The sequence below is a fragment of the Asterias amurensis genome, chromosome 18, assembly GCF_032118995.1.
Source record: "Asterias amurensis chromosome 18, ASM3211899v1".
In the NCBI taxonomy this organism is placed as follows: domain Eukaryota; kingdom Metazoa; phylum Echinodermata; class Asteroidea; order Forcipulatida; family Asteriidae; genus Asterias; species Asterias amurensis.
In genome coordinates this window covers 14,992,141-15,015,356 of record NC_092665.1, presented here as the reverse complement: position 1 = coordinate 15,015,356, position 23,216 = coordinate 14,992,141, and the positions used below count along the sequence as shown (strand labels likewise).

Sequence of the window (23,216 nt, the reverse complement as noted above, 5' to 3'; positions counted from 1 at the left end):
AAATTGATAAAAATGCTGGACTTTCCCCTTGTGATTTTGTCAGTTTTTGGCCTAAAATTGATAAAAATGCTGGACTAACCCCTTGTGATTTTATTAGGTTTTGGCCTAAAAATGATAAAAATGCTTGTGATTTTATCAGTTTTTGGCCTCAAATTGATAAAAATGCTGGACTTACCCCTTGTGATTTTGTCAGTTTTTTGCCTAAAATTGATAAAACTACTGGACTTACCCTTTGTGTTTTTTCTTTTCAGTTTTGGGCGTAAAATTTATAAAACTGCTGGTCTTACACCTTGTGAAAAAAAAGGTATTTATAAGGTTAAACTGTTAGCCCAGCATGTTTATCCATTTTAGGCCCAAAATCGCAGGTGTAAAGTCCAGCAATATTCCAGGGAAAAAAAACTGCAAGGGGATAGGCCTAAGTCCAGCAATTTGTGATTAGTGTATAGATGGTTCCAATGAACTAAAATTAGAGTAAATTTGTGCAAAGAGTTAGTCAGAGTGACGACCAGGCTTTCAGGGGACTCAAAGTCTGATCGAAACCAGCGTGGTGATCACCCATTAGAACCCTTAAGGGACTTGCAGTCCCGGTCCCTCCTTTACTCTCCCACACGGTAAATCATCCACACCTAATTTGGGGATAGACATGACGGACCCCAATCCATTACTGGTGCAAGCAGTAAAAGTCATGTCCCTGTTGGTACGGGTAGGATTCGAACCGGTGTCCCAGCTCTGGATTGCACGCACAATGGAACTATCCAGTGCACCGTGTCGCCACAGTGCCCGTTGGTGTTTGGAGATGATTTTAATACTACTTAAATAATTCACTGCATGCGTCCAGGCAAAATAGAAAAGGACACTCGTGGGATTCGAACTCGGGTCTCGTAGCTCTCAGTCCAGAGGCGTACTGGTCTAGCTACGGCGCTTCTTGGTATAAGAGTAGAACAACTAACAGTGAAATACAATTAAAACAAACTTAGTATAACACGCCTGTAAAATTGTTTTATTTATTTAAACCTCTAAAATTTGTTTCCTCCGTGGAAGTAATAATATAGTTTTTAGAAATTATTTTAACACATTTCGGGGACATGATTTCGGTTAATTTGAAGATAATTTGACATTTAAAAGGGGGGGGGGGGGTAAGCCCATCGTTTTCATCAAATTTGCACCACGTTTTAGTTATGATTTTATGCTGTAAAATGAATGTAACACTTGCATCAGGCATGCAACTGTAACTTCACCAAAAAAAAAGAGGAAATGATTTTGTATACCATTCATTCTTCAATTTTGAATGGTAAAACTGAAAATAAAACAAAAGGAGGAAATCAGCTGATCGGAGGAAAAGTTGCATGTCTGCATGGTGTTATATAACAGGGTCTTCTAAATCAACACGTTTAAAAAAAATTCTGGAAATAATTAATTAAAGGCACTTTGATATGCTCAATATAAAATTAATTGTAATAAGTTCACTTTTATTCAGGAGAGACCGCCCTGGTTTTTTTTTTAATGGCAAAATGCCAGCCATTTTTAAAATAACTACACATTGGATGTTGTATAATTTTAATAGTTAATATTAAAAAATAAGCTACTTTTAGTTCTTGTTAAGATATAAACAAAATATTTTAATTTGTACGAAAAAATATTTACATATAAAACAAAGAAATTGATTTTTACTTCACAATAACATGATGAAATAGAATATTTAAGATGTTAAACTGTTTTGAAACACACACTATATCTTAAGATTAACATTAAAATAAAGTCATGTACATAATTTCAAAAAAGTGTAAATTTCAATTTTATTTACAAATTTACTATAAAAGTATGAAAATTGCTGTTTCACAAAGGGACACAAGGGTGAATAACCCGATCACATCTTTTTGTGGAGAATAACAGAAAATGGAATATGTTCATTTGGAATGTTTCAAAGTGAAAACCATGTGATTTTATTTTACAAAAGGTAAGAAGTTTTATTTGGTCCATTACAAGAGGTAAAAATTTTTATATATAAATATAGTGGGGGGGGGGGGGGAGGTCAGAAATTCAAGTTAAAAACTTTGAAAGAAATCTTAATTTTCCATGAAATAAATTTGCTGAAAACTGTGAATTGCTCGACATGATTTGTTCAAACTGTTAGTATTGAATCACTTCTTTTTAGACTTATGAATGCAGATTTAACGGCGCACTCATTTCCAAACCTAATGAATAATAAGTACTATTTCTTATATGGCGCATTTTCACAAAAGCGTCATAAATGCACTTTACATCAGTGCCTTGGTCAATGGGCAAATAACAATCCTTTAATCTTGCTCAGCTCCCTGGGGAGTATACAACCCGGGCAACCATATCGCTCGAAAGGCTTTTTCATACAAAATATCAACCTCTACCCTCGCAGGTACCCATTTATACCCCTGGGTGTAGAGAAGCCATTATAGTAAAGCATCTTGCTCAAAGACACAAGTGTCACGACTTGGATTCGAACCCACACTCCGAGGACCTGATCACCAGAACTTGAAGTCAATGCTCTACATCACTCAGCCATGATGACACCCTATGAATGAGCTGGGTATAAAAATGAATGGAAATGGTTGAAACTTCTCTCTTATCTCTTCAGTCTCCTGACTGAGACTAAAGCAAGCTAGTTGAAACGTTGAGATTAATTCCAAAACTGACTCCGCGGTAGTGCAGTTAGTTACAATCCTATAAGCTAAAGTAGTAGTAGTCCCAGCCAATTGTCTATACCTTCCTTCCATCCGGGTAGTAGTTAAAAACCAGGACAGTTCTTTTCAGAACTAAGAAGTCTCCCCAAAATCTGATAAATCTACTCCGTGGTAGTAGAATAAAGAAAGACAGTTCTCTAAATAACAAACTCAACCTGGCAAGTAGATACACACATGGTGTTACCAAAAACCAAACCTAATTAAATATTAATTTAACTTCTGGGTTATCGTTTTATTTTTCTGTAAAGTTTACTCTCGGCGACTCTGCCGTGGTGAATTCCCTTGTCGTGGCAGCGTATATCAACTAGCTTCAGATTCTGCCGAGTAAAGAGAAGTTCGTAGAAGTATTTCGTGTTGACCTGCTTGTTTATGGGGCAGTTTTGGATTGCATCTCCTAGCCGTGGTATCACCTCCCGTTGCTTTTCAATTCTGTCAAAAGAGAATTATATTTTAAAGAATAAGAATAGAGAACATGTTTAACAGGCTACCCAAACCCTAGTCTTGAAATCGAGTTGGTAATTGTTAAGAGTGCTGTAGTTATTGGGACGGTACACACATCCACGATCCCAGTATGTGTGTGAGTCAGTGGTGTTTAGAGCTGCCAGGTGCTACCTACGACTGTTGCATGAATGTATGATCGCACTGTGACTGTTGCATGAACGGCAGAATATGTGTTTGTAACAGCTACGCAGCGCCTAACGACTTGTCATCAAAGCTACCCAAATCCAATCAGATCTTCTTCAACGAGGACGCACACCATTGCGCTGGAAGGCTCAATTCCAAGAAGACATCCAAATTCCACTTTCCGGGGCAAAGTAACTAGCGACGCCAAACAGACTTGAATGGGGACGGTTAACCAAGGAACACCTTGTCTTGAGCAGCTAGTAAGTTTCTAATATACCCTGTTTCTAACAAACAAGCTCTTTCTAGAGCCAACACTCACCCAAAAGAGATTACACATGGTTGTACCCAAAAGTTTACTATTTATTTATAGTTTCGTCTTATATCATGTCTGTTTGGAAATTACTAATGTTGGGCTTGTGTCAGAAGATTTAGAAGGAAATAGCTCCAGGTTATCTTTGTGAGCTACTAAGGGTCAAATCAACTACACGCACTCTGCGCTCGACATCCTCTGGTGCGATATATTTACAGGAGAAACTTGAGAAAACTGAATACTATGGCGATTGATCATTCATAATTATTTAAAGAAAAAACCCCTTAAGCCTGCCAGCGAATTGTAACTCTTAAAGGTTTGCATTTTGAGATTAACCAGGTTTTTCAAATGAACTCCACTGTTTTCTAACCTGAACCGAAATCGCAAACTAAAATGACCAACTACGCCTCCCTGAACTTTCTTACAACAGCAGTTTTCTAAATATCTTCTTTTGTTCCTCGCACACCTTCTCTTCGGAATGCTTTTGATAACTGATCAGACAACTTTTGCCTGCTAAACAACCCTACTGAAGCAGACATAAAACCCAACAACCCTAGGGTGAGATTTGGCGTTCGTAGCCCAAAATTATTCGATCAAATTGCCCTTTGGTTTAAATTAATCACTGGCAAAGGCAAATGACCAAAAAAGTAACTGGTTACGACTGCCAAAGCGCACCTTTTACACTATTTGAACTTACACATGATCAAGGTTCCACGTGCTGAAAAGCGTCAGGTTATCCTTGGTACTGTATGGATTAATCAGATGGGAGTCAGGGCACTTGTCCGAGTTATACCTTCCCTCGCATTGAAACCAACCTTTCTTATCGCAGAGACGATCCGCATGATCGCAGTTTCTCTCAAAGTAGAAGCCGTGGTGTTTGTTGGCTTTCAGAGTGTCTCTTAGTTCTTTAAGAACCAATTCGTAGTGGACCAAAGATGCCTTGGAGAAGTTGGTCTTTTTGAGAGTTTCTTTCGTCTGTGAAATGAAGAGGCGGGGGAAAAGAAAAAATGATAAACATGGAGAGTAACGAGCAAAAATGAGAATCATGTCTTAGGGAGACATCAGAGTTGAAGATTTTTGTACAAAACAGAAAAGAAGAATTAACCCAAACAGTTTAAATATAAATTAATGCATATAAGCCTTGCATACAAAATATCATGGAATCTTAAAACATGTCGCACTGGACTTTTACCAGAAGTAAACTTCCCTTGGCCAAATTTATAAAGCACAAAACACTTCTGAGCAAATTTCTTGTATAAGCAAAAAAACAAGCGGGGCACCAGTTGCCACAATGAACACTCTTGGAATTTTGACTTGTGACCGGTTTCTGCGAAGCAAGAAACCAGAAACTAAAAACTGTGCTTAGCAAGTTCTTTAGAAAATTGGGCCTGGTCCAGCACCCCTTTTAAGGACAAAGGAAGTTCAGATTCTGCCATCGAGCAATACCTTGGTAAAATAGCCTCTCACTCGATCCTTTGCCTTGTCAAACATCACTTGGGATTTGGTCTTGTAGTGCGGATCCATGTCTGCATAAGTTAAAAATTAAAACAACTTTTAAGAAAAACAAAATTTCATTAAACTAATCTTGACTATGATAAATTCATTAAAAAGTCTTTGTTTGTTTTGTTTATTTTATTTCTAAATATCACAATAAATAATCATAAAACATACAAGCAATAGGTACAAAGGGTAATAACACCAGGGAAAAAAGCCTAGGCTTATACAGGGCCTGGTCCCTTTATATTATAAATTAATTTGTTTTAGTTTATAACAATAACAATATAAATTGATGAAATGAAAGTACGGAGAAAGGTATACATAGCACTAAAACTGTTTTTTTTTTGGGGTGTAATGAAACTGCTTTTAAAGCCATTGGACCCTTTCGGTTCAGAAAAAAAAATAAAAGTTCACAGATTTACACATAACTTACAGGGTTTACAGAAGGCAATGGTGAAAGACTTCTCTTGAAATATTATTCCATGAAATGCTTTTTGAGAAAACAGCAAAACAATATAAATTCTCGTTAACGAGAATTACCGATTTATTTTAAACACATGTCATGACACGGCAAAATGCGCGGAAACAAGGGTGGGTTTTTCCGTTGTTTTCTCCCGACTCCGATGACCGATTGAGCCTAAATTTTCACAGGTTTGTTATTTGATGTAGAAGTTGTGGTACACAAAGTGTGGGCCTTGGACAACACAGTTTACCGAAAGGGTCCAATGGCTTTAACAGTTTGTTTGCTACAGAGCCGGTAACACATAAACTGAGTGTCGATTAACAAACAGGACAATTAAAAGAAACATATTTAGGTAATTACAAGACTAGATAAATTGGAATGAGTAATAAATAATGGTACAATCATGGTATTACTGATCCATGAGTCTGATTGAACCAGTTCATTCAATAAAAACCGCCAACAACATTACCTGTGAACCAAGCAGGGTCGTCCCTTCTATCTTCAGCATCAATATTTCCTTTCAGTGAGTTGATGAACTCAACTAGAAGTCTCTTTGTTTCAGACGGACTGTCGCTAAGGATGTCATCGACTTGTTCTTGAAAGTTGGTACTGCTTAATCTGTCAAGAATCTGCTGAATTAGTACCTGTAGTGAGATTATGTCACCTGTTAAAGGGAAGGTACACGTTTGGTAATTACTCATAACAAATATTAACTTAAAAACTGACTTGGTAGTGAGCATTGGAGAGCTGTTGATAAGTATAAAACATTGTGAGAAACGGCTCCCTCTGAAGTAACATAGTTTTTGAGAAAGAGGTAATTTCTTACCAAAATAATAAAAGACATCTAGCTAGAAGTCTTTTATTCTTATCTGAAAGCACACAAATTCGTCCGACAAGGGTGTTTTTTTCTTTCATCATTTTCTCACAAGTTCAAAGATCAATTGAGCCCAAATTTACACAGGCTTGTTATTTTATGGTTAAATGATGGGATACACCAAGTGAGAAGACTGGTCTTTGACAATTACCAAACATGTACCTTCCCTTTAAACAGAAACATCCATTTGTCTTAATATCCCCCAAAATGTTTGATGCATTCTTTTATTTCCATATTCTAATTTCCATTTTGAATCAACACCAGTCAGGATAGCTGTTTTTTGTAAACATAAATGAAGTATGCAGCTGCAGTTTGTCGGAAAAAGAAAAAAAAAGGAAGGAAAATGCCAGCTACAGCAAGACTTTGCACTGTTTTTAAAATTATTTTTCAACGACACAGTTGAGAAACCCAAGAGGAAGAATTCAGCTGCTCAGATGAAAAAATGCATAGTGACCAAATCATTGGCAACACACGCCCCTAAAAAATAAAATAAACCACAGCACCCACAGCGATTGCTGCGGTGCCCTGTGCTTTTGCTGAGGTGCCCTTTGCAAAGTTGCGATACAAATTCACATTTTCCTCATAGAAGTGTCCCTTACCAGAGTAAAACTGCTGTGCCACTTGAAGAGTATTAACTTCAACTCCTGATCTGATGCATTTTTACCAATGGGGCCCAGCCAGGGGTTATAGAATGTGTTGTATGTGATTCTGTACATAACCCCCAAAAAATATTTGGATCCACATTTCGAAAAGCAAGCGGATCTTTGGGACTTCTCGTAAGTAACTTCACTGCAGTGGAGCGAGTTCTTAGTAAGTCACAATGTTACGCAGTTCTAAATCTAGTGCGTAGAGAAATAATGAGGAAATCAGCTGATCAGTTTCCTGCCTTGAAAATATTTTGCTCACGTTTCCATGTCTTGCCTCGCTCACACAAGACCAACACCGTGTCTGGCACCAGCAAGTGGAAGAAGTCCTCATCTTCAAAAAGTGTTCCATCCGACTCCAGGTAGACTTGCGCTCCAAGCCTTGGTATCTTTATCAAATATCAAATCAAACGGAACAGAAGAAAGTAACTCCAACTTGTTTCATAATAATTTTTGGATAAATTTCTGTATCCTGCCACCACTTCCTCACTTTACAAAAAGGGATAGGCCTATCTCATTGAGGTAAATTGGACACTATATTATTTCATATCGAATGAAAAAGTGGTGGCGTGATGTCAAAAGTCAAAAGGCAGGGGCTTACAAAAAAAATTGTAACAATACAATTGAAAATACAGTCGTTTGACCAGTTCTGGATCACTTTTTGAATTCACATTGTTTTTTATTGCAATCTCTTTGATATCTTAAACAAAAAAGTTTATCAGTTTACCTAAACATGTCATAAAACTCACCAAGTATTCACTGACAAAAAAAGATTAGTTCTTTTGAAGAGGCTTTGAGAAAAGTATCGTCACCTGTTTGACCAGTTCAGGATCAGTTGAATCTATTCTGAATCAGAAGAGTGCCCTTTATTGCAAACCCATACTCCCATCCATAAAACTGTCTCTCAAGGACACGAAACCTCAGGGGTGTGTTGGCATGGACTTGGACTTCCTTTTCTTTAGCGAATGTCATGCAAGTGTCTTCAATAGCAGCGCAAAATCCCAGCGACAAAACCACAAAACAACAGCAAAGGCAAATGAAAAAGTGAAGCGAACCTAAAAAGCATTATTGACCCCTCCAAGTTTAATTTTCTAAAAAAAAAAGAATTCTACAAGAATTTGTTGAAGTAATGTTTCTCAAAAGCAGCTAAATAAACTTTCTACTGCAGTAGTATGATTTTACCTTACTTAGTAAGTTATTGCGGCACCATTTGACGCAATGAGGTGTTGAGTGATCCCGAACTGGTCAAGGGTAAATTGCCCCCACAAAGAAGATTTTGGTAACTTCGTCTCCTCAAAAAAACAAAATGACTGCACAGTATTTACAGGAATGTTTTTTTACACATTCTTATCATTTTACATAAATATTTTTTGCCCCGGCACTCCAATTCTAAAGGTAAGAAGTTTTAACAGTGTTTTTCAACCAACATTTTTAAACGAAAAAATTATCAATTTCACAGATAACCTTCAGGAAAACGGTCATAATTTATTTGCTGATGATATTTGGCACCTTATTTTTAGGTTTGTTGGTTTAATGGGTGTTAATCTTCACCTTTATCAACAGAAATTGGTAATAATGAGAAGTGATATAATTATTTGGTTATTGCAAAGTTGAAGTGATCCCGAACCGGTCAATGATCCCGAACTGGTCAAATGACTGTAGAATGTATCAATATTGCTTAGCAAAGTGTGGTCTCAAAAAGTAAATAAAGCAGGAGAGAAACAGAGCTATACCCACCCCATCACTATATCTTACTTTCAACACGCAGCAAAATTCAGTTATTTACGGAGCCGAGCTGATAGGAAAATTCAATAAATGCTTTCAACTTTCAAGTTATTATTATTATTATTAAGTTTCATTCATTCATGGCTTTGTAAACTCAAGTGTCGTAAATAGAAGGATAACTCGTTGGTTTGTTTACCTTTAGTTTTGTACAACCTTTGTCGATCACTTCGTTGAGTGTACTGGCTGCAATCCCACATAGTTCGGGTTCAACACAACCCCTAATCTTGAAAGGTTTGTTATCTCCCATTTCTTCAAATCGTAGATGTTTTTCATAAAATCCCACTCCCCTAAATTGTTTCTTCCAACCTGGAATTCCCCACTTCTCACTTTAGTCAACGACAAACATAGAGTTGTCGCCGAGCTCTCTACTCTTTGTTGTCTTACTCATTCGCTTGTGTGCACGCGAAAACATCACGGTATTGGAACCGATAAGAAGTGAAGAGAGGACTGAGTAAAGTTTAATTTAAACTTTAAAATAAAACACTAAACAGCATCCAAAGAAACGAAAGAATCCACGATGGCTGCCGCGGGGCGCCGGGGAAAGTTGAGTTTGAAAAGAAATAGAAATGATGACGACAAACCATCTATATCCTTTAAGAAACCAGCTCAAATACCAACAAGTGAAGTTTGGGATAGAGGCATCAATAACAGCAAAGTTGAACCCGAGATGTGTGTGGAAGATCGGTTGAGTAGTCGGTAGGTAGACCATGGGTAGACCATCACCATGCATGGAGATTATTGGAGGGGTAGACCATGGAGGAATTTACTGGGGCGCTGTAGGCCTACTCTTTTTTTCCCCGAAATTTTGACATTCTCTGTCGTACCAAAATTTCGAAAAAAGGAGTACAGCGCTCCAGTTACTGGGTCTAGTCGGTAGGTGGTTTCTGAAAACATTCCCAAGTATAAAATTATAATTCCAATTGAATGAATGAGTTGTCATTGAATTATGCTTAATTAGATCATCCGTGGGGAAATTCGTGAAAAATGTACTTATGATAAATAAAACGCTACCTTATTTGACTTTGATTTTTGAGTAAATCAGTACTTAGGCTTATTTCTGAATCTGCCTGCAACTTTCTTCACTCATAAAGGGGGGGGGGGGGGGGGGGGGGGCATGACCAGGTCCCAATTTCATGTGTCTGCTTATTTTTACCGTAAGCATTGATGGAGCCGAAAGTAAAACATCTGCGTTTACGGAAGCATGGAATTCTGCACTTTTGCCAAGCGTATTTGACAGGTTAGCAGGATTTTTATTTTTTTTGCTTGTGTGTCGAGGTATTCTTCACTTAGTAGGGCCTAGGTAGTATAGCTAGTGCAGAAATGCACAGAGTAAACAGAATGGTTATAAATCGTAAGCGCAGAATTTAGCATTAAAGCCATTGGACCCTTTCGGTACAGGAAAAAAAAAAAGTTCACAGATTTACAAATAATTTACAGGGTTTACAGAAGGTAATGGTGAAAGACTTCTCTTGAAATATTATTCAATGAAATGCTTTACTTTTTGAGAAAACGGTAAAACGATATAAATTCTCGTTAACGAGAATTACGGATTTGTTATAAACACATGTCATGACATGGCGAAACGCGCGAAAACAGGAGTGGGTTTTCCCATTATTTTCTCCCGACTCCGATGTCCAATTGAGCCTAAATTTCCACAGGATTGTTATTTTATATATAAGTTGTGATACACGAAGTGTGGGACTTGGACAATACTGTTTACCGAAAGTGTATAAGCAGAGCCATGAAATTGGGCCAAGTTTATACTAAAAATAAAATAGTATTTGTGAGTCACCAAGTCACCTGCTTGTAAAAAAAACTGAAAGTTCAGCTTTTTTATTTTTCCATAACTTTTTGTTCTCTCTCTGTTTGCAGGACCCCAAAAGTAACAAAAGAAATTTCTTCTAGTCTTACTACAGAAACTGGACAGAGGCAAGAGTGGATTAGTCTTCCTGAGTTAGCACCTTGGTTTGGTCTTAAGGTAAGGACAAGATTCAAATAAATCACTTTCAAGTCTCAAGTAATTTTCATTGAAGTCCTAAACTTATAGACCCAGTAACTGGGGCGCTGTTTTCCTTTTTTCAAAATTTTGACATTATTGGTCACAGCTAGGACCAATAATGTCAAAATTTCGAATAAAGGAATACAGCACCCCAGTTACTGGGTCTATCCTAAACCCGGTTTCTAGAGCTACTAAAAAAGCAGAAAATGTGTTGAACATTATCTGCTCGAGAAAAGTTAGCTGGAAATCAGTCATAAGTGTTTGAGGAATGGTATTTTGCTGGTAACCTTAATCTGATCTGGTAAAAGCATAATTTGTTTTGTGCTTAGCTACCTCTCTGAATTGGGCCCAGGTCTATCAAGAACCACCATCAAGTCCAAGTCCGAGTCACAGTCAGATGTTGTATGGAATGTCTTTGAATTCGCTGAAGAAATATCAAGCAAATTGATTTCAAAAATAAACAATTTTGTTGGTTTGATTGTAAACAGGGGAAAGAGAAGGAAGACTCTCCGAAACATGAAATCATCAAGATGGGTACCGTCTCCATTGAATGGCGCCCTCTTCCGAAACACTGTCAGCTTTGCCTGGTTAGAACCAGACACAAGAGGGCGGTACAATTTCAGGAACTCTCCGCCGGACGTCTCGGCCTTGAGACAATGAGTGCAGCTCCGGTGTCTGGCGAACAAACTCCAGCTTCTCTTCAGAGATCAAAGACTTCAAGGAACGGGTTTGAGAACAGTGTGAGGAAGGAGACGGCCAAAGAAACTATAAATATTGGGAGAACTGTGAGGGAAGAAAATCTACCTGTCAATGAGAATCATACGACACCCCAAACTACAAATGCGGGTGCTGATTTACCTCTCAGAGATAAACATAGACTCAGCAAGAGTTTTGTGAAGAAAATTGATGCCGGGAAATTTCAGGATCATAGAAAAGAACATTTTCAGGCCTCAAATTCACAAACCAAAGGTGTGCAAGCATTGCTTGCAAGTTTGAATACGGAGGGAAATCATAAATCAGCAGAAGAATTTGAAGTTGAAAGAAAAAGATCAAGGAGGGATAATCAGGGCTCTCTTTCTTCTACCTTGAAAAACGTTGATCTCGGACGAAGAACTGTGAGGAAAGAAGATTTACCTCAACAGCCCTCAACAGTCAAAGCTAATGTTGACTTGCCTCCTCAAGATAACCACAGCAGGAAGTTCGAGAGGAAAATTGATGCCGGAAAACTTCAAATCAAAATTAAGAAAATTGATGCTGTGCAGAATCTCGCTCAAGATCTAAAGAAAGAACCCCTTTCGGCTGCAAAGTATGAAACCAAAACTGTCAAAGCAATGCCTTCAAATTTCAAGACGGAGGGGAACCATAAAGCAATAGAGCTGATTGAAGATTTTGACTTTGATAGAGAAAGAGCAAAAAGGAAGCAGAGTCAGGGGTTTCATTCTTCTACCGTACAAAATGCGCCTCAAACAGCAACAACGATTCATGTGAAGAATACTTCAAATGAAAGTTACGTAAATGTTTCCGTCAAGGACTCGAATTCTATGGAGGTTAAAAGTAATGATGCACAAATGGAGCTTATCGAGGAGTTTGACTTTGAAAAGGTAAGGTTGAAACAAAGCTCTCGACCGGAGAGTGAAAACTCCAACTCAAACAACCAAACCTCTCTTGGTAAAACCTCCCTCAAGACTGTGAACCAGCGCTCAAAAGATCAGTTTCCGAGTGGCTCAGTCAAGAAGCGTTTTCCATCGCCACTTGCCAAGAAGAAATCCAAGATGGTGAATCATTCCAACAGCACCATAATGAGTCATTTTAAGAAATACAACTTGCCTTTAGAGTCAAACAAACTTGGATCGGTTGGATCCTCACCTAAGTCATCTGAAAAGCTCTTAACAATGCAGCTTGGTGATGTTTCTCGGACCTCTTCTCCAGAAGGAGGAGAAATTTTGGACATGAAAGTTCTCTCACCGGAAATCATCGTCTTGGACAGCGATAGCGAGGATGAAATATTGCCACCCTCGCCAAATACCCAATGCTCATCTTCCTTGAATACCTCAAAAAGAAAACTCTCTGAAATATCGTTTGAAAAGGACAGGACAGCTGTTGCCAAGAAGCCAAAGCTTGTAGACACCGTGTCGACCGGTCCTGGCATGAGTGGAAGCCTTGCCACAAGGTTGATTCTTGATCAGAAACCCTGCTCTTCTTCCCTGGCTTGGCAGAAACAGCCTTGTGGAAGGACAATAACTTCACAAGCCACAAAGACACTAACTGGCATAAAAACAACTGAAATAAGAAATGATTCAAAAGTATCTCCCAGTATAGCAACAAAGAAGCCCCTTTTCAAGAGGAAACCCGATAAACCTGGAGTAGAAACGGAAAGGATTGAGGAATTTACAAGAAAAACTGATGTAAGCTTAGGCTCTATCGGAGTTCCGAAGCAGGGGACTCCGAGTCAGGCAACCCTGCCAATAAGACAAAATTTCACAAAAACAAACGATGGAAAAATGACCGCCTCAACAACCATGCTTTCTAAATCTCTTGGGGGAAAAACACCAAACATTGCGAAGCATCTCAGGCAGAAAGCATCCTTAGTGGAACGCTCTCATACTCCAATAAAACCAAAACAGGTAGTCAGAGCACCTGAAACACAGAGAAGAGTGCCAGACGTAGCAAATCAATGGATAGCCAAGACTAATCAGTCAGGATTCCAGACTGCTACAGACAATCATGATGTTCACTCAAGACTCAATGATAGAAATTACCAGGGAAGCTACCCCAAACCGGGCATCACAACCCATACCCCGATGACTCATAAAGGTATCAACCGGGATATTCAACACCCCGATCGAGGTATAAACAAAGACCAGCAAGCCAATCGTGGTACAAAGCAAGACCAAAACTTCAAGAGGGATGGTCATCCGCGTGAAGTCATAGAAGTTTGCCCTCTGTGTACAAAAGAGTTCCAGCAGGGGTAGGTTAATTTTAAAGGGCTAGGGTACTTTTTGTATGACACAAAACACAAAAGTCCACAGATTTACATTAAACTTGAAATGGTTCAAAGATAACGATGATAGAAATCTTCCCTTAAAATATTACTTGCTGAGGAGTTGCAGTATTTGAGGAATGGGTGAAATAATTTCACAAAAATAAATGTCGTCTTAGTGAGACAAATATTTTAGCATAATACAACAAATTTACACGACTACTGCAAAACCTCGCTCTGTAATTTTCACTTATTATCTCAACAACAAGATGACTAATTAAGCTGAAACTTCTACAGGAAAATTATATTACTTACATCTTCATGTACAGTGAGTTGCGATTCTTGTCTTGGCTAAAAGCTTGATCTACAAAAGGTACATGGGGTCAATTTCGCAAAGAGCCAAGATTGATCTGAACTGCAAATCAATCGTAGTTGCTTAGTAAAGTGTGATGTCACAATGCAAATCACTATGGTGATACTGGCAACTTGTCTTACGATGGATTTTGATGCTTTTTGAAATCAACCCCAGACCCCTTTAAGTGGTTCAATAATGTTGCAATTTCAGTGTGTACTTCTTACTGGTTTTCAATTGAAACTGAAAATAACCAAACTCGAACAAAATCTATCTTTCTTTTTGAATTCAGGTGGAGTCAACTTCAGAAAGACGAACATATCGCAAAGTGTCTATTCCTAAGTGGAGCTGAGGTGACCTGGTAGATGTTGCCGCAGTAGACTGGGACAGGTATTGGTGTTACAGAACCAGCAGTATCATTGGATACAACGAGAGGGCAAGGTCATTTTCACTTTACAAAGGGTATTTCTATTAGAAAATCTTAAAGTCTTTGAGAAACTTTTGAAGGGGTACTGAGGCAAGGGATGAGATTTGTCGGACTTTTCAGACTTTTTAGTTCAGCCTGGTGAAGAAAATCAGCCGTTACTTTTTCCATAAAAACAAAATCATTCTCTTTGATCTACTTCTCTAGTGCTGAGAAAACTGTCCCTAAATCTCAGTGGAATCTATAACTCCAGGGGGTTACTGTACAGATGGAAAAGCCATAATTTCAACATACATCAGCAGAATTTGTACCCTAGTGTCAGACCATTTTTGTGTGAGCAATGACTCTCGTCCCTGCAACAGTCTGGGGCAACACAGGCCATGGTCTTCTTGTATTTCCCAGGCCTGCCTTAGAGTGTTGATGAATTCACCACATGATATCATATTGCAGAACTGTAATGGATCGTCTGACAGTAGTTCGAGTTTAAAGACACTGGACACCTTTGGTAATTGTCAAAGACCAGTCTTCTCACTAAAAGTATCTCAACATGCATAAAATAAACCTGTGAAAATTTGAACTCAATTGGTCGTCGAAGTTGCGAGATAATGATGGAAGAAAAAACACCCTTGTCACACAAGTTGAGTGCTTTCAGATGCTTGAATTCGAGACCTCAGCCGAGGTCTCGAATTCAGTTCAAATATTTGAGTGAGAAATTGCTTCTTTCTCACTCAAAAACTAAGTTACTTCAGAGGAAGCCGTTTCTCACAAAGTACAATTTTTCTTAAAAAAGTAAAAATTTTATGCTAACAATTTTTTTGAGTAATTACCATTAGTGTCCAGTGACTTTAAAAACCTGTACAGAAATTATTGTATGTTCCTGTCTAAAGTATAATTCGTTGAGGAGTCCATGTATGATACCATTTGTAAAAGTTATACAGAATTTTGTATATATCGGAAAGAGACGAATTTATTTTTGTAATGAACTCTAAGGAAACAAAGTTTTATGTATCGCTGCGCCAAGTATATTTGTATGTCTGCTAAGCAAATCAATGTTTCAAATAGTTACAGGTGTAGTTTAACATTGATGCTTTTTGCAACCTCCTCTACCATGATGTAAGCCGCAATCTGTATTATTTTATATATTGTTGTAACCCTTCCCCTGGGTAATGGGAATGTTCCTTCTGTAATTAAGCAAGAAATCAAATCGATTATACTAACTGCGGAAAAGTCATGTTGATAATGCCGCAATCTTATCATCCACATTGAGTAAATTTTAAAGAATAAAGAATCCAAAACACAACAGAGAGCCAAAAACTGTAGTTATTTGCATAATAATGTAATCAAAACTTTTATTAATAAATTTTGCGAAAAAAAAGTTATTTGTTTGAACTTTGTTACAACTGCAAAAAAAAACAATTTGTAAAAATTAACAACAAAATTATTAAAAAGCAGCTCAAAAATTTCTAGCACAACATCAAATACAGCTACATTTTAGTTATAATCCTCTATAATTTAAAAGAATACAGTTTAAAAAAAATGCTTTTATAAAATGCTAAGGTAACCTAAACGAAAAAGTTGTCAAAAAGAAATATATTCACTATGTAATATGGAGTTAGTGTTGATAGGATTTCCAGTAAATAAACAAGTAGAATTATTTGAACTGATGTTTGAGCTTTTAATCTTTCACTTCTTTATATATTAACTATATTTTAAACCAATGATCTTTTAAAACAACAAAAGAAAACAACTTATTGATGGTTCACAATACATGTACAAAAATAAAACACATTTGAAATGCACACTTGGTCTTTTACTGCACTACATTTCACACCGACCTTCGACCTCTCATTACCTGTTAAGCCTCATCATGACCTGTCATGAATATATACTTAAATAACATCCTAACTTTACATGAATATTCATTACAATTATTTAAATTAAACATTTGCATATTTTAATCACCAGTACATACATGCGCCTTCTGTTTTGTTATCACCAGTTGTCTTGCCTCTGCCATATTTAGTTATTTTTTTATTTTACATCTTAGAATAAAATCAAGAGATATTAGCATCCTTAGACAACCTCATGATTTGTGTGTTGGAACAGTTTTATAAAAATGTATGTCCACTTCGCATTAAAAATTAAACAAATTAAAATGAGAGGACAGTGACTTCCCCCTGAACAAAACGAATAGAAGTCTTTGTGAAAGCATAATTTGTTTTAAGTATTTTAGAAACTAAGAAAAATGAAGTTAAAAAAAGCTTGTTTTTTTTGTGTGTTCATTGACCAAGTTTTATCGAACACAAAAAATTGATCTTCTCCAGTTTAATCAAACCATGGTGAGCAAGGAGTTACTCTACATCATTTTCTCTACATGCCTGTTTTGTTTATAGTGGTGGCCAAACAGTTAAAGGCAATGGACACTATTGGTAATTACTCAAAATATTTATTACCATAAAACCTTACTTGGTAATGGAGAGCTGTTGATAGTATAAAACATTGTGAGAAACGGCTTCCTCTGAAGGAAGTTTAGATTTCGAGAAAGAAGAAATTTTCCACAAATTTGATTTTGAGACCTCGGGTTTAGAATTCGAGGTCTCGAAATCATGCATCTGAAAGCACATAACTTCCTGTGACAAGGTTTTTTCTGCTTTCATTATTATCTTGCAACTTCAACGACCAATTGAGCTCAACTTTTCACAGGTTTTTTATTTAATGCATATGTTGAGATTCACCTCGACAATTACCAATAGTGTCCATTGTCTTTAATGTGTTTAAGACTGGAGTGATATAAACTTGTCTAATTTCATGACGATTTGGAAATTAAAAAGATCAAACTGAGCCTGAGCAAAAATTGGATTAAGTTTCAAAGACAAATGGAAATATGGAATGCTGTTCGTCAAAAAAGAAGAAAGACCCGAATGAATTTATTAAAATAGAACAAAAACTGTAGCCTGAAAATCAATAACACTTGTGGCAACAAAATTATGCTTACCAGAACAGGATTACCAGCCATTTGACTGGTGTCCTGCTTATTTCTGCTAAGCAGAAAATCGTTAAGAATGATTTCCTGCTTAAACAGCTCCATGAAATTAGGCCCATGCGTTATAGACCTAATGCATTGAAGTCCTCCAGCCACCATCTTAGAGGTAAAACGGTGACGAAACAATCAAAACGAAAAGATTTGTACGCGCAGCGCACAAGATTGGCCAATGAACAACCTCCTTTTTCTACGTGAGGGCGCCCTACTGAAATGATGTCATGTGCATAAGGTCTACCGTGTTTGATTTCGCTAACATATCTGGCCACAAAGTACACAATCCACCAGAACCTTCTAAATTCTGATTGGTCAGAAATGGTTATGAATAATTATAAATAAGCCTTCCTTACTATGTAGTTTTAATATAAATAGATATATGCACTAAAAGTGCCCATTGCACTCTTTTACTTTAATAGAAAAAAAAAAATTGATTTTACGACTAACGGCGTTGCGGTACACTTTTTCATCTCTCAAGGCATAGTTAATACTCTGGTTAAATATCGCAAAAATAGTTTACATATATACAGATATATTACAGTAGAATACTTGCAAAGGTTGGTCTTGGTATAAAACGAGTATGAAAACTCCTATGACACACATGTATGTAGATCTGGGCCCAATTTCATGGCTCGGCTAACCGCCAAATTCTATACTTACTATCGCCATTCTCCGCTTACTGTGCAAGCGCCAAATGTCTGCGCTAGCTGTGTAAGCAAAGAATGCCTAGGTACATGGAGTATGCATGTGCACAAGCAAACAATTTCTTGCTAGCCCATAAAATCACATGACGTAAGCGCGGATTTCTCAGCTTCCGTAAGCGCTGATTATTTGCTTACGGTAAGCAGAGCCATGAAATTTGGATCTGGTAACACTACCAAGGAAAGATGAGAGGGTCATATCTGTGTTAGGAATGATTTACAACAGAGCTGTGTACTGAAAAGTTTTCTTCGGTCACAAGGTTGCTGAACGTCAAGTCCGAATGCAGCACAACCCAATGTGCAGTCTGGTCTGGCACTCTATATTCACCCATGCCTTTTTCGGACCGAAAATGGCTTTTGCAAACGCTTTTACCTGCAGGGAACCAGTGTTCAATCCTTATCCATTCCGTAGGTGCAATCCTGAAGGGAACCAGTGGTTTGAGAGTTGTTCATGGGACATCTTGTTGCCAAGGTGTCACTTTTTCATAATCTTTCCGTGTCGTAGACGTTGGTCGCAAAGTGAGAGCAGCCGATGTCGTTGTTTAAGGTTACGCGCCAACACGTGGTCGTTCACTATCTCTTGGGTGTAGCTTGCAGGGAACCAGCCCTTTGCATTGTCACCGACACGTGTGCCGTAGTACCACCCTGCGACGAAAAACCATCAAGTTTCAATCTAGTTTAATTTCATGAAAATATCATCACACCACAGTACAAATATACTTAACATTTCTTCTTGTTTCCTATTCAACCTGTTGGATGCGTCTTGGGACGAAGAGAAGGGACCAGATAAGATAATCTTACCTTCTATTTTCTTATCGATGTCAACTCTGTCGTAGACGTCGAGTCTGAGCTCATCACGATCTTGAGCTTGGTACGGTTGTTTGCAGATGACCTGAGGACAATCTGGAGTAGAAGTAAACATAGTTTAATATTATTCCAAAAGGATCGCAATACATGTATTAACAGGTTTTTAGTAGCACTAGGTACAATCTAGGCCTACATTAATATCAATAGGTTCCAACAGCAATAGGTTCATGGAAGTATTGGGTTCTTGGTTCATAAAAGCAAAAGATTTATAATAGTAATGAGTTTATATAATAGCACTGAGTTTTCAGAACTGGGTAGCAATTGATTTATAATACACACACCGATGATTACAAAATAGCAATGGGTTCATAATAGCATCAAGCTCATAATATCAACAACGAGTTCATAATAGCAATCAGTTCGTAATAGCATCAAGTTCATAATAGCACTGAATTTATAACGGCAAAGAGTTCATAATAGCAATAAGTTTATAATAGCAATCAGTTCATAATAGCAAAGAGTTCATAATAGTAATAAGTTTATAACAGCAAACAGTTCATAATAGCAAAGAGTTCATAACAGTAATAAGTTTTTAACAGCAACCAGTTCACAATAGCAAAGAGTTCATAAAAGCAAAGAGTTCATAATAGAAATCAGTTTATATTAGCACTGGGTTTATGGTAGCAATGAGTATACAATAGCACTGGGCCGGTTTAGTTCATATATATGTCAAATTAGTAGGGGAGATGGTTTTAGCTTTCGATCCAAAATTGGACCTTTGTCAGAGGCATAAACAAAGTACAAACAAAAAACATATCCATTTAGAGCAAAAAGGGAAAGGAAGGATTAAGGGAAGGTACAAAAAAAGAGGTAAAATTATAGCCAATCATAGTAACCATGATATTTGGTCCATAGAAAAATAAGAAACATTTTATCGAGAATAAGGACTGACCTACATGTAAAAAAGGTGTAGGCTTTAGTAGACTTTGCAGGCTATTTGATAAAAAAATATCAAATTTTTATCCAAGGACCAAAAATGTTGTCATGTAAAGTGGGAACTATTTACAGTAGCCAGCTTACTTACCCCAAGATTCATAGATAGTTTCTCCGTCTTGAGTTCGCTTAGCAGGGTGCATGGCATCCATCCATCTCTCCTTCTCAGCTCTATCAGAAGAGAAACAGAAAACAAAATTAACAAATGTTCAAGCTCTGGTGTTTCTGTTCAGCAGAGTGTGGGTTTGAATCCCAGTCGTGACACTTGTGTCCCTGAGCAAGACACTTTACTATAATTGCTTCTCTCCACCCAGGGGGTAAATGGGTACCTGTGATGAGGGCAGAGATGGTTCTTGTGGTTGGTTTAGCTTAGTGCGCTACATATTTGGCGGCACAGGCTGTATACTCCCCAGGGAGCCGAGATGGTTTAAGGAATGAAATAGCCCAGTGATCAGGGAAATAATGTTGGAAGTGCTTTGAGACATGGTGTAAAAACGCTATATAAAAACCGAATATTATTATTATTATTATTACAATGTCCACGTTTATTATTAGGAGAGATAGAACGATATTGACAATCAGTTCTGAAAACCAGGGTGTTCGGGTCGTCGAAATGACATCTTTCCTCGCCTTCCAGCTCCAGGACCACGGTTTAAATCACGCCAGGGGCACTACGTGGATTGGGTTTTCAGACCCTACGCCATTGTGTGGGTGTACACTTGAAAAACTCTCTGGGGTTTTCCTCCAACATCTAAAACTGAAACTTCCTTCCCTGTCTTCTCTCCACGGGGTTCTTGGCTAGTACCGTGATTATATTTGCTTCTCTGACAGTCCTTAGCACCACAACCAGAATAAATGAAATGAAATAACAAATGTTTCAGAAATGCGATGGCAGTACTCACTCTGAGTTAGCGTCGAGGGCAAACTCGACTTCTTTCTTCTGGTTATTCTGTAAGAACGACATGATAAAGACATGCTTGCAGGTGCTCGGTACCCCGTCGGGCAGTTTATTGTGTGATTGTGGATTGTTGACTGCCTCTATGTGCACTAGATTCCTTGGGCACCAGTCGTAAACTTCATACTTCAGCTGCTCTCTGTAAGAAAAGAAGTTGTTGAAGATTTAATAAATTTATTGACGACAGTGTTCATGTTTTGCGTGACTCACCATACACATGAAATAACAATTAGTGAATTATTTGTTGTGAGAGTCAGGAGAAAATGGTGAAAACCAAGCATAATTTTCAGCAACAAGTTTTCCTTAACTTGGGTTTTACAAGATCCCAAAACAGCTGTCGAGGGAAAATATTTCACAGAAAAGTTGGTACAAGTAATCTTCATTGTCAGTAAGATTTCAGACTAAATTCAAACAACGTTTTGTATAATGTATAATCTTTTTTTTTCTTCAAATGTTGAAATGTAAAAATAGTCTGATCCCTCTTTGCTAAAATGCGAATCGGTATTCCTCAATGCCTTTATAGGCAAAAAATAGTCTGATCCCTCTTTGCTAAAATGAGAATCAGTATTCCTCAATGCCTTTATAGACAGGGAATCAGACAAAAAATAGTCTGATCCCTCTTTGCTAAAATGAGAATCAGTATTCCTCAATGCCTTTATAGACAGGGAATCAGACAAAAAATAGTCTGATCCCTCTTTGCTAAAATGAGAATCAGTATTCCTCAATGCCTTTATAGACAGGGAATCAGACAAAAAAATAGTCTGATCCCTCTTTGCAAAAATGAGAATCAGTATTCCTCAATGCCTTTATAGACAGGGAATCAGACAAAAAATAGTCTGATCCCTCTTTGCTAAAATGAGAATCAGTATTCCTCAATGCCTTTATAGACAGGGAATCAGACAAAAAATAGTCTGATTCCTCTTTGCTAAAATGAGAATAAGTATTCCCCCAATTCCTTTGCAGACAGGGAACGAGACATATTTAAATGAAGTCTCAGCGTACCCCTTCATCTTCTCCTTGCAGATGACTACTTTATCCGTGAAGACAATAACTTGGATGCTCTTTGCGACCAGCCTGCCTCTATTCAGTAACTTGTTCTCCTTCTTGATGACGTGAATACGCCCTCGCTTGACGATCGAGGTGGTCTGAGACAGGTTCATTTTCTGTGGAAAGATGTATTTATATTTAAAGACGCTCAAGTACATAGGGATAATGTTGCGTGTCGTGACCAAGCAGTTTAATGCATCAAATTTTAATTCTTGTTGCTGATCAATCGAAGATGGGAGTAATTGGGTACCTGTGAGGGTAGAGATCAGTGATTGATTGGCAACTCATTGCACCAATGTGGTTGCCGAAGCTGCACTAACTGGAGATGGCTTTGGGATTATGGCTTAATGTAATCAATAATGTATTCACATGCGGCAAAAGTGGGCTTCAGACAGCTCTTCAGGGAGATGTAACCTTTGACCTACCTTGACCCCTTCTCTGAAGTCCAGCTGATTAGCGAGCTGTGTGACCTCCTCAATCAGCTCCATTCTCTTTGCTTCTTCATTGCATTGCTCGGCCATCTGACAAAAAAATTGAAACAAAATCAACTTTTGTGTTTGCTTCTCATACATGCCAAGAAAACCTATACAAAGTAACTAAATACTACATAGGGTGCGTTCATTTAGCCTCCCTGGGTCGACCCTGGTCTGCCCCGGTACGTTCGAATAGCTTTGACGGGGCTCACCCAGGTCAGCCCCCAGTGCCCTGCTTGTGGAGTGGGTCACTTGGGGGTGACCTGAGGTGCATGCCGTCACCATGAGAGGGCGAGTGTGATCATTCGATTAGCTTAGTCTTCTTGTCAGGGGCTTACCCAAGTGAGCACTGCGGGGTCGAACCAGGGAAGCTTATCGAACGCACCCATGGTAAACTTGCGGGTTCAACCATGTATATTATCTCTTTAAAGGAATGTTGGCTCTGAAAAGAGCCATGGGGTCTCGACAGTTCGAACAGTATACTCTGCTCGTCTGCTTTCTCCTGAAGACAAGCAAGGCATACAGGGCCCAATT

The 23,216-nt window shown here is 38.0% G+C and overlaps 3 protein-coding genes across 7 annotated transcripts in view; 1 reads left to right on the top strand and 2 right to left on the bottom strand.

Annotated features, from left to right (window-relative positions):
• Positions 1-1,009: 1,009 nt before the first annotated feature.
• LOC139951105 (DNA fragmentation factor subunit beta-like) lies at positions 1,010-9,267 on the bottom strand. 2 transcript variants are annotated; one of them, XM_071949935.1, is made up of 6 exons: positions 9,051-9,259; positions 7,392-7,518; positions 6,081-6,275; positions 5,098-5,177; positions 4,349-4,626; positions 1,010-3,146 (listed from the first exon to the last, which is right to left on the bottom strand). In XM_071949935.1, the coding sequence occupies exons 1-6, from the start codon at positions 9,159-9,161 to the stop codon at positions 2,942-2,944; spliced, it is 996 nt and encodes a 331-aa protein (XP_071806036.1). In that variant the 5' UTR covers positions 9,162-9,259; the 3' UTR covers positions 1,010-2,941. The 2 variants fall into 2 exon arrangements, with proteins under 2 accessions (XP_071806036.1, XP_071806037.1); XM_071949936.1 differs by lacking the exon at positions 7,392-7,518 and having other exon boundaries at positions 6,081-6,255; positions 9,051-9,267.
• Positions 9,268-9,371: 104 nt separating this feature from the next.
• On the top strand, positions 9,372-15,910 carry LOC139951102 (uncharacterized). 2 transcript variants are annotated; one of them, XM_071949932.1, is made up of 4 exons: positions 9,372-9,610; positions 10,820-10,892; positions 11,402-13,881; positions 14,538-15,910. In XM_071949932.1, exons 1-4 carry the CDS (start codon positions 9,432-9,434, stop codon positions 14,608-14,610), a joined length of 2,805 nt encoding a protein of 934 aa, XP_071806033.1. In that variant the 5' UTR covers positions 9,372-9,431; the 3' UTR covers positions 14,611-15,910. The 2 variants fall into 2 exon arrangements, with proteins under 2 accessions (XP_071806033.1, XP_071806031.1); XM_071949930.1 differs by having other exon boundaries at positions 10,787-10,892.
• A 174-nt stretch (positions 15,911-16,084) lies between these two features.
• LOC139951101 (uncharacterized) overlaps positions 16,085-23,216 on the bottom strand; it is a 43,214-nt gene continuing 36,082 nt past the window's right edge. Inside the window, exons 14-19 of one of the 3 annotated variants that reach the window (XM_071949929.1) lie at positions 22,635-22,730; positions 22,165-22,325; positions 21,110-21,301; positions 20,299-20,378; positions 19,209-19,310; positions 16,085-19,052 (exon numbers count right to left, since the gene is read on the bottom strand). In XM_071949929.1, the coding sequence (XP_071806030.1) occupies positions 18,883-19,052; positions 19,209-19,310; positions 20,299-20,378; positions 21,110-21,301; positions 22,165-22,325; positions 22,635-22,730 (801 nt within the window). In that variant the 3' untranslated portion in view covers positions 16,085-18,882. The remainder of the gene's footprint in view (positions 19,053-19,208; positions 19,311-20,298; positions 20,379-21,109; positions 21,302-22,164; positions 22,326-22,634; positions 22,731-23,216) is intronic. The other 2 variants (XM_071949928.1, XM_071949927.1) reach the window with 2 other exon arrangements.

Excerpts from the sequence above, each read along its gene's own strand:
- LOC139951105 (XM_071949935.1), bottom strand. The coding sequence starts at position 9,161 with ATGGGAGATAACAAACCTTTCAAGATTAGGGGTTGTGTTGAACCCGAA. Across the intron at positions 5,178-6,080 it reads CGACCCTGCTTGGTTCACAG|ACATGGATCCGCACTACAAG; the intron begins GTAATGTTGTTG and ends TAACTTATGCAG. Across the intron at positions 4,627-5,097 it reads TGAGAGGCTATTTTACCAAG|ACGAAAGAAACTCTCAAAAA; the intron begins GTATTGCTCGAT and ends TTCATTTCACAG.
- LOC139951102 (XM_071949930.1), top strand. The coding sequence starts at position 9,432 with ATGGCTGCCGCGGGGCGCCGGGGAAAGTTGAGTTTGAAAAGAAATAGA. Across the intron at positions 9,611-10,786 it reads GAAGATCGGTTGAGTAGTCG|GACCCCAAAAGTAACAAAAG; the intron begins GTAGGTAGACCA and ends CTCTGTTTGCAG. Across the intron at positions 10,893-11,401 it reads CACCTTGGTTTGGTCTTAAG|GGGAAAGAGAAGGAAGACTC; the intron begins GTAAGGACAAGA and ends GATTGTAAACAG.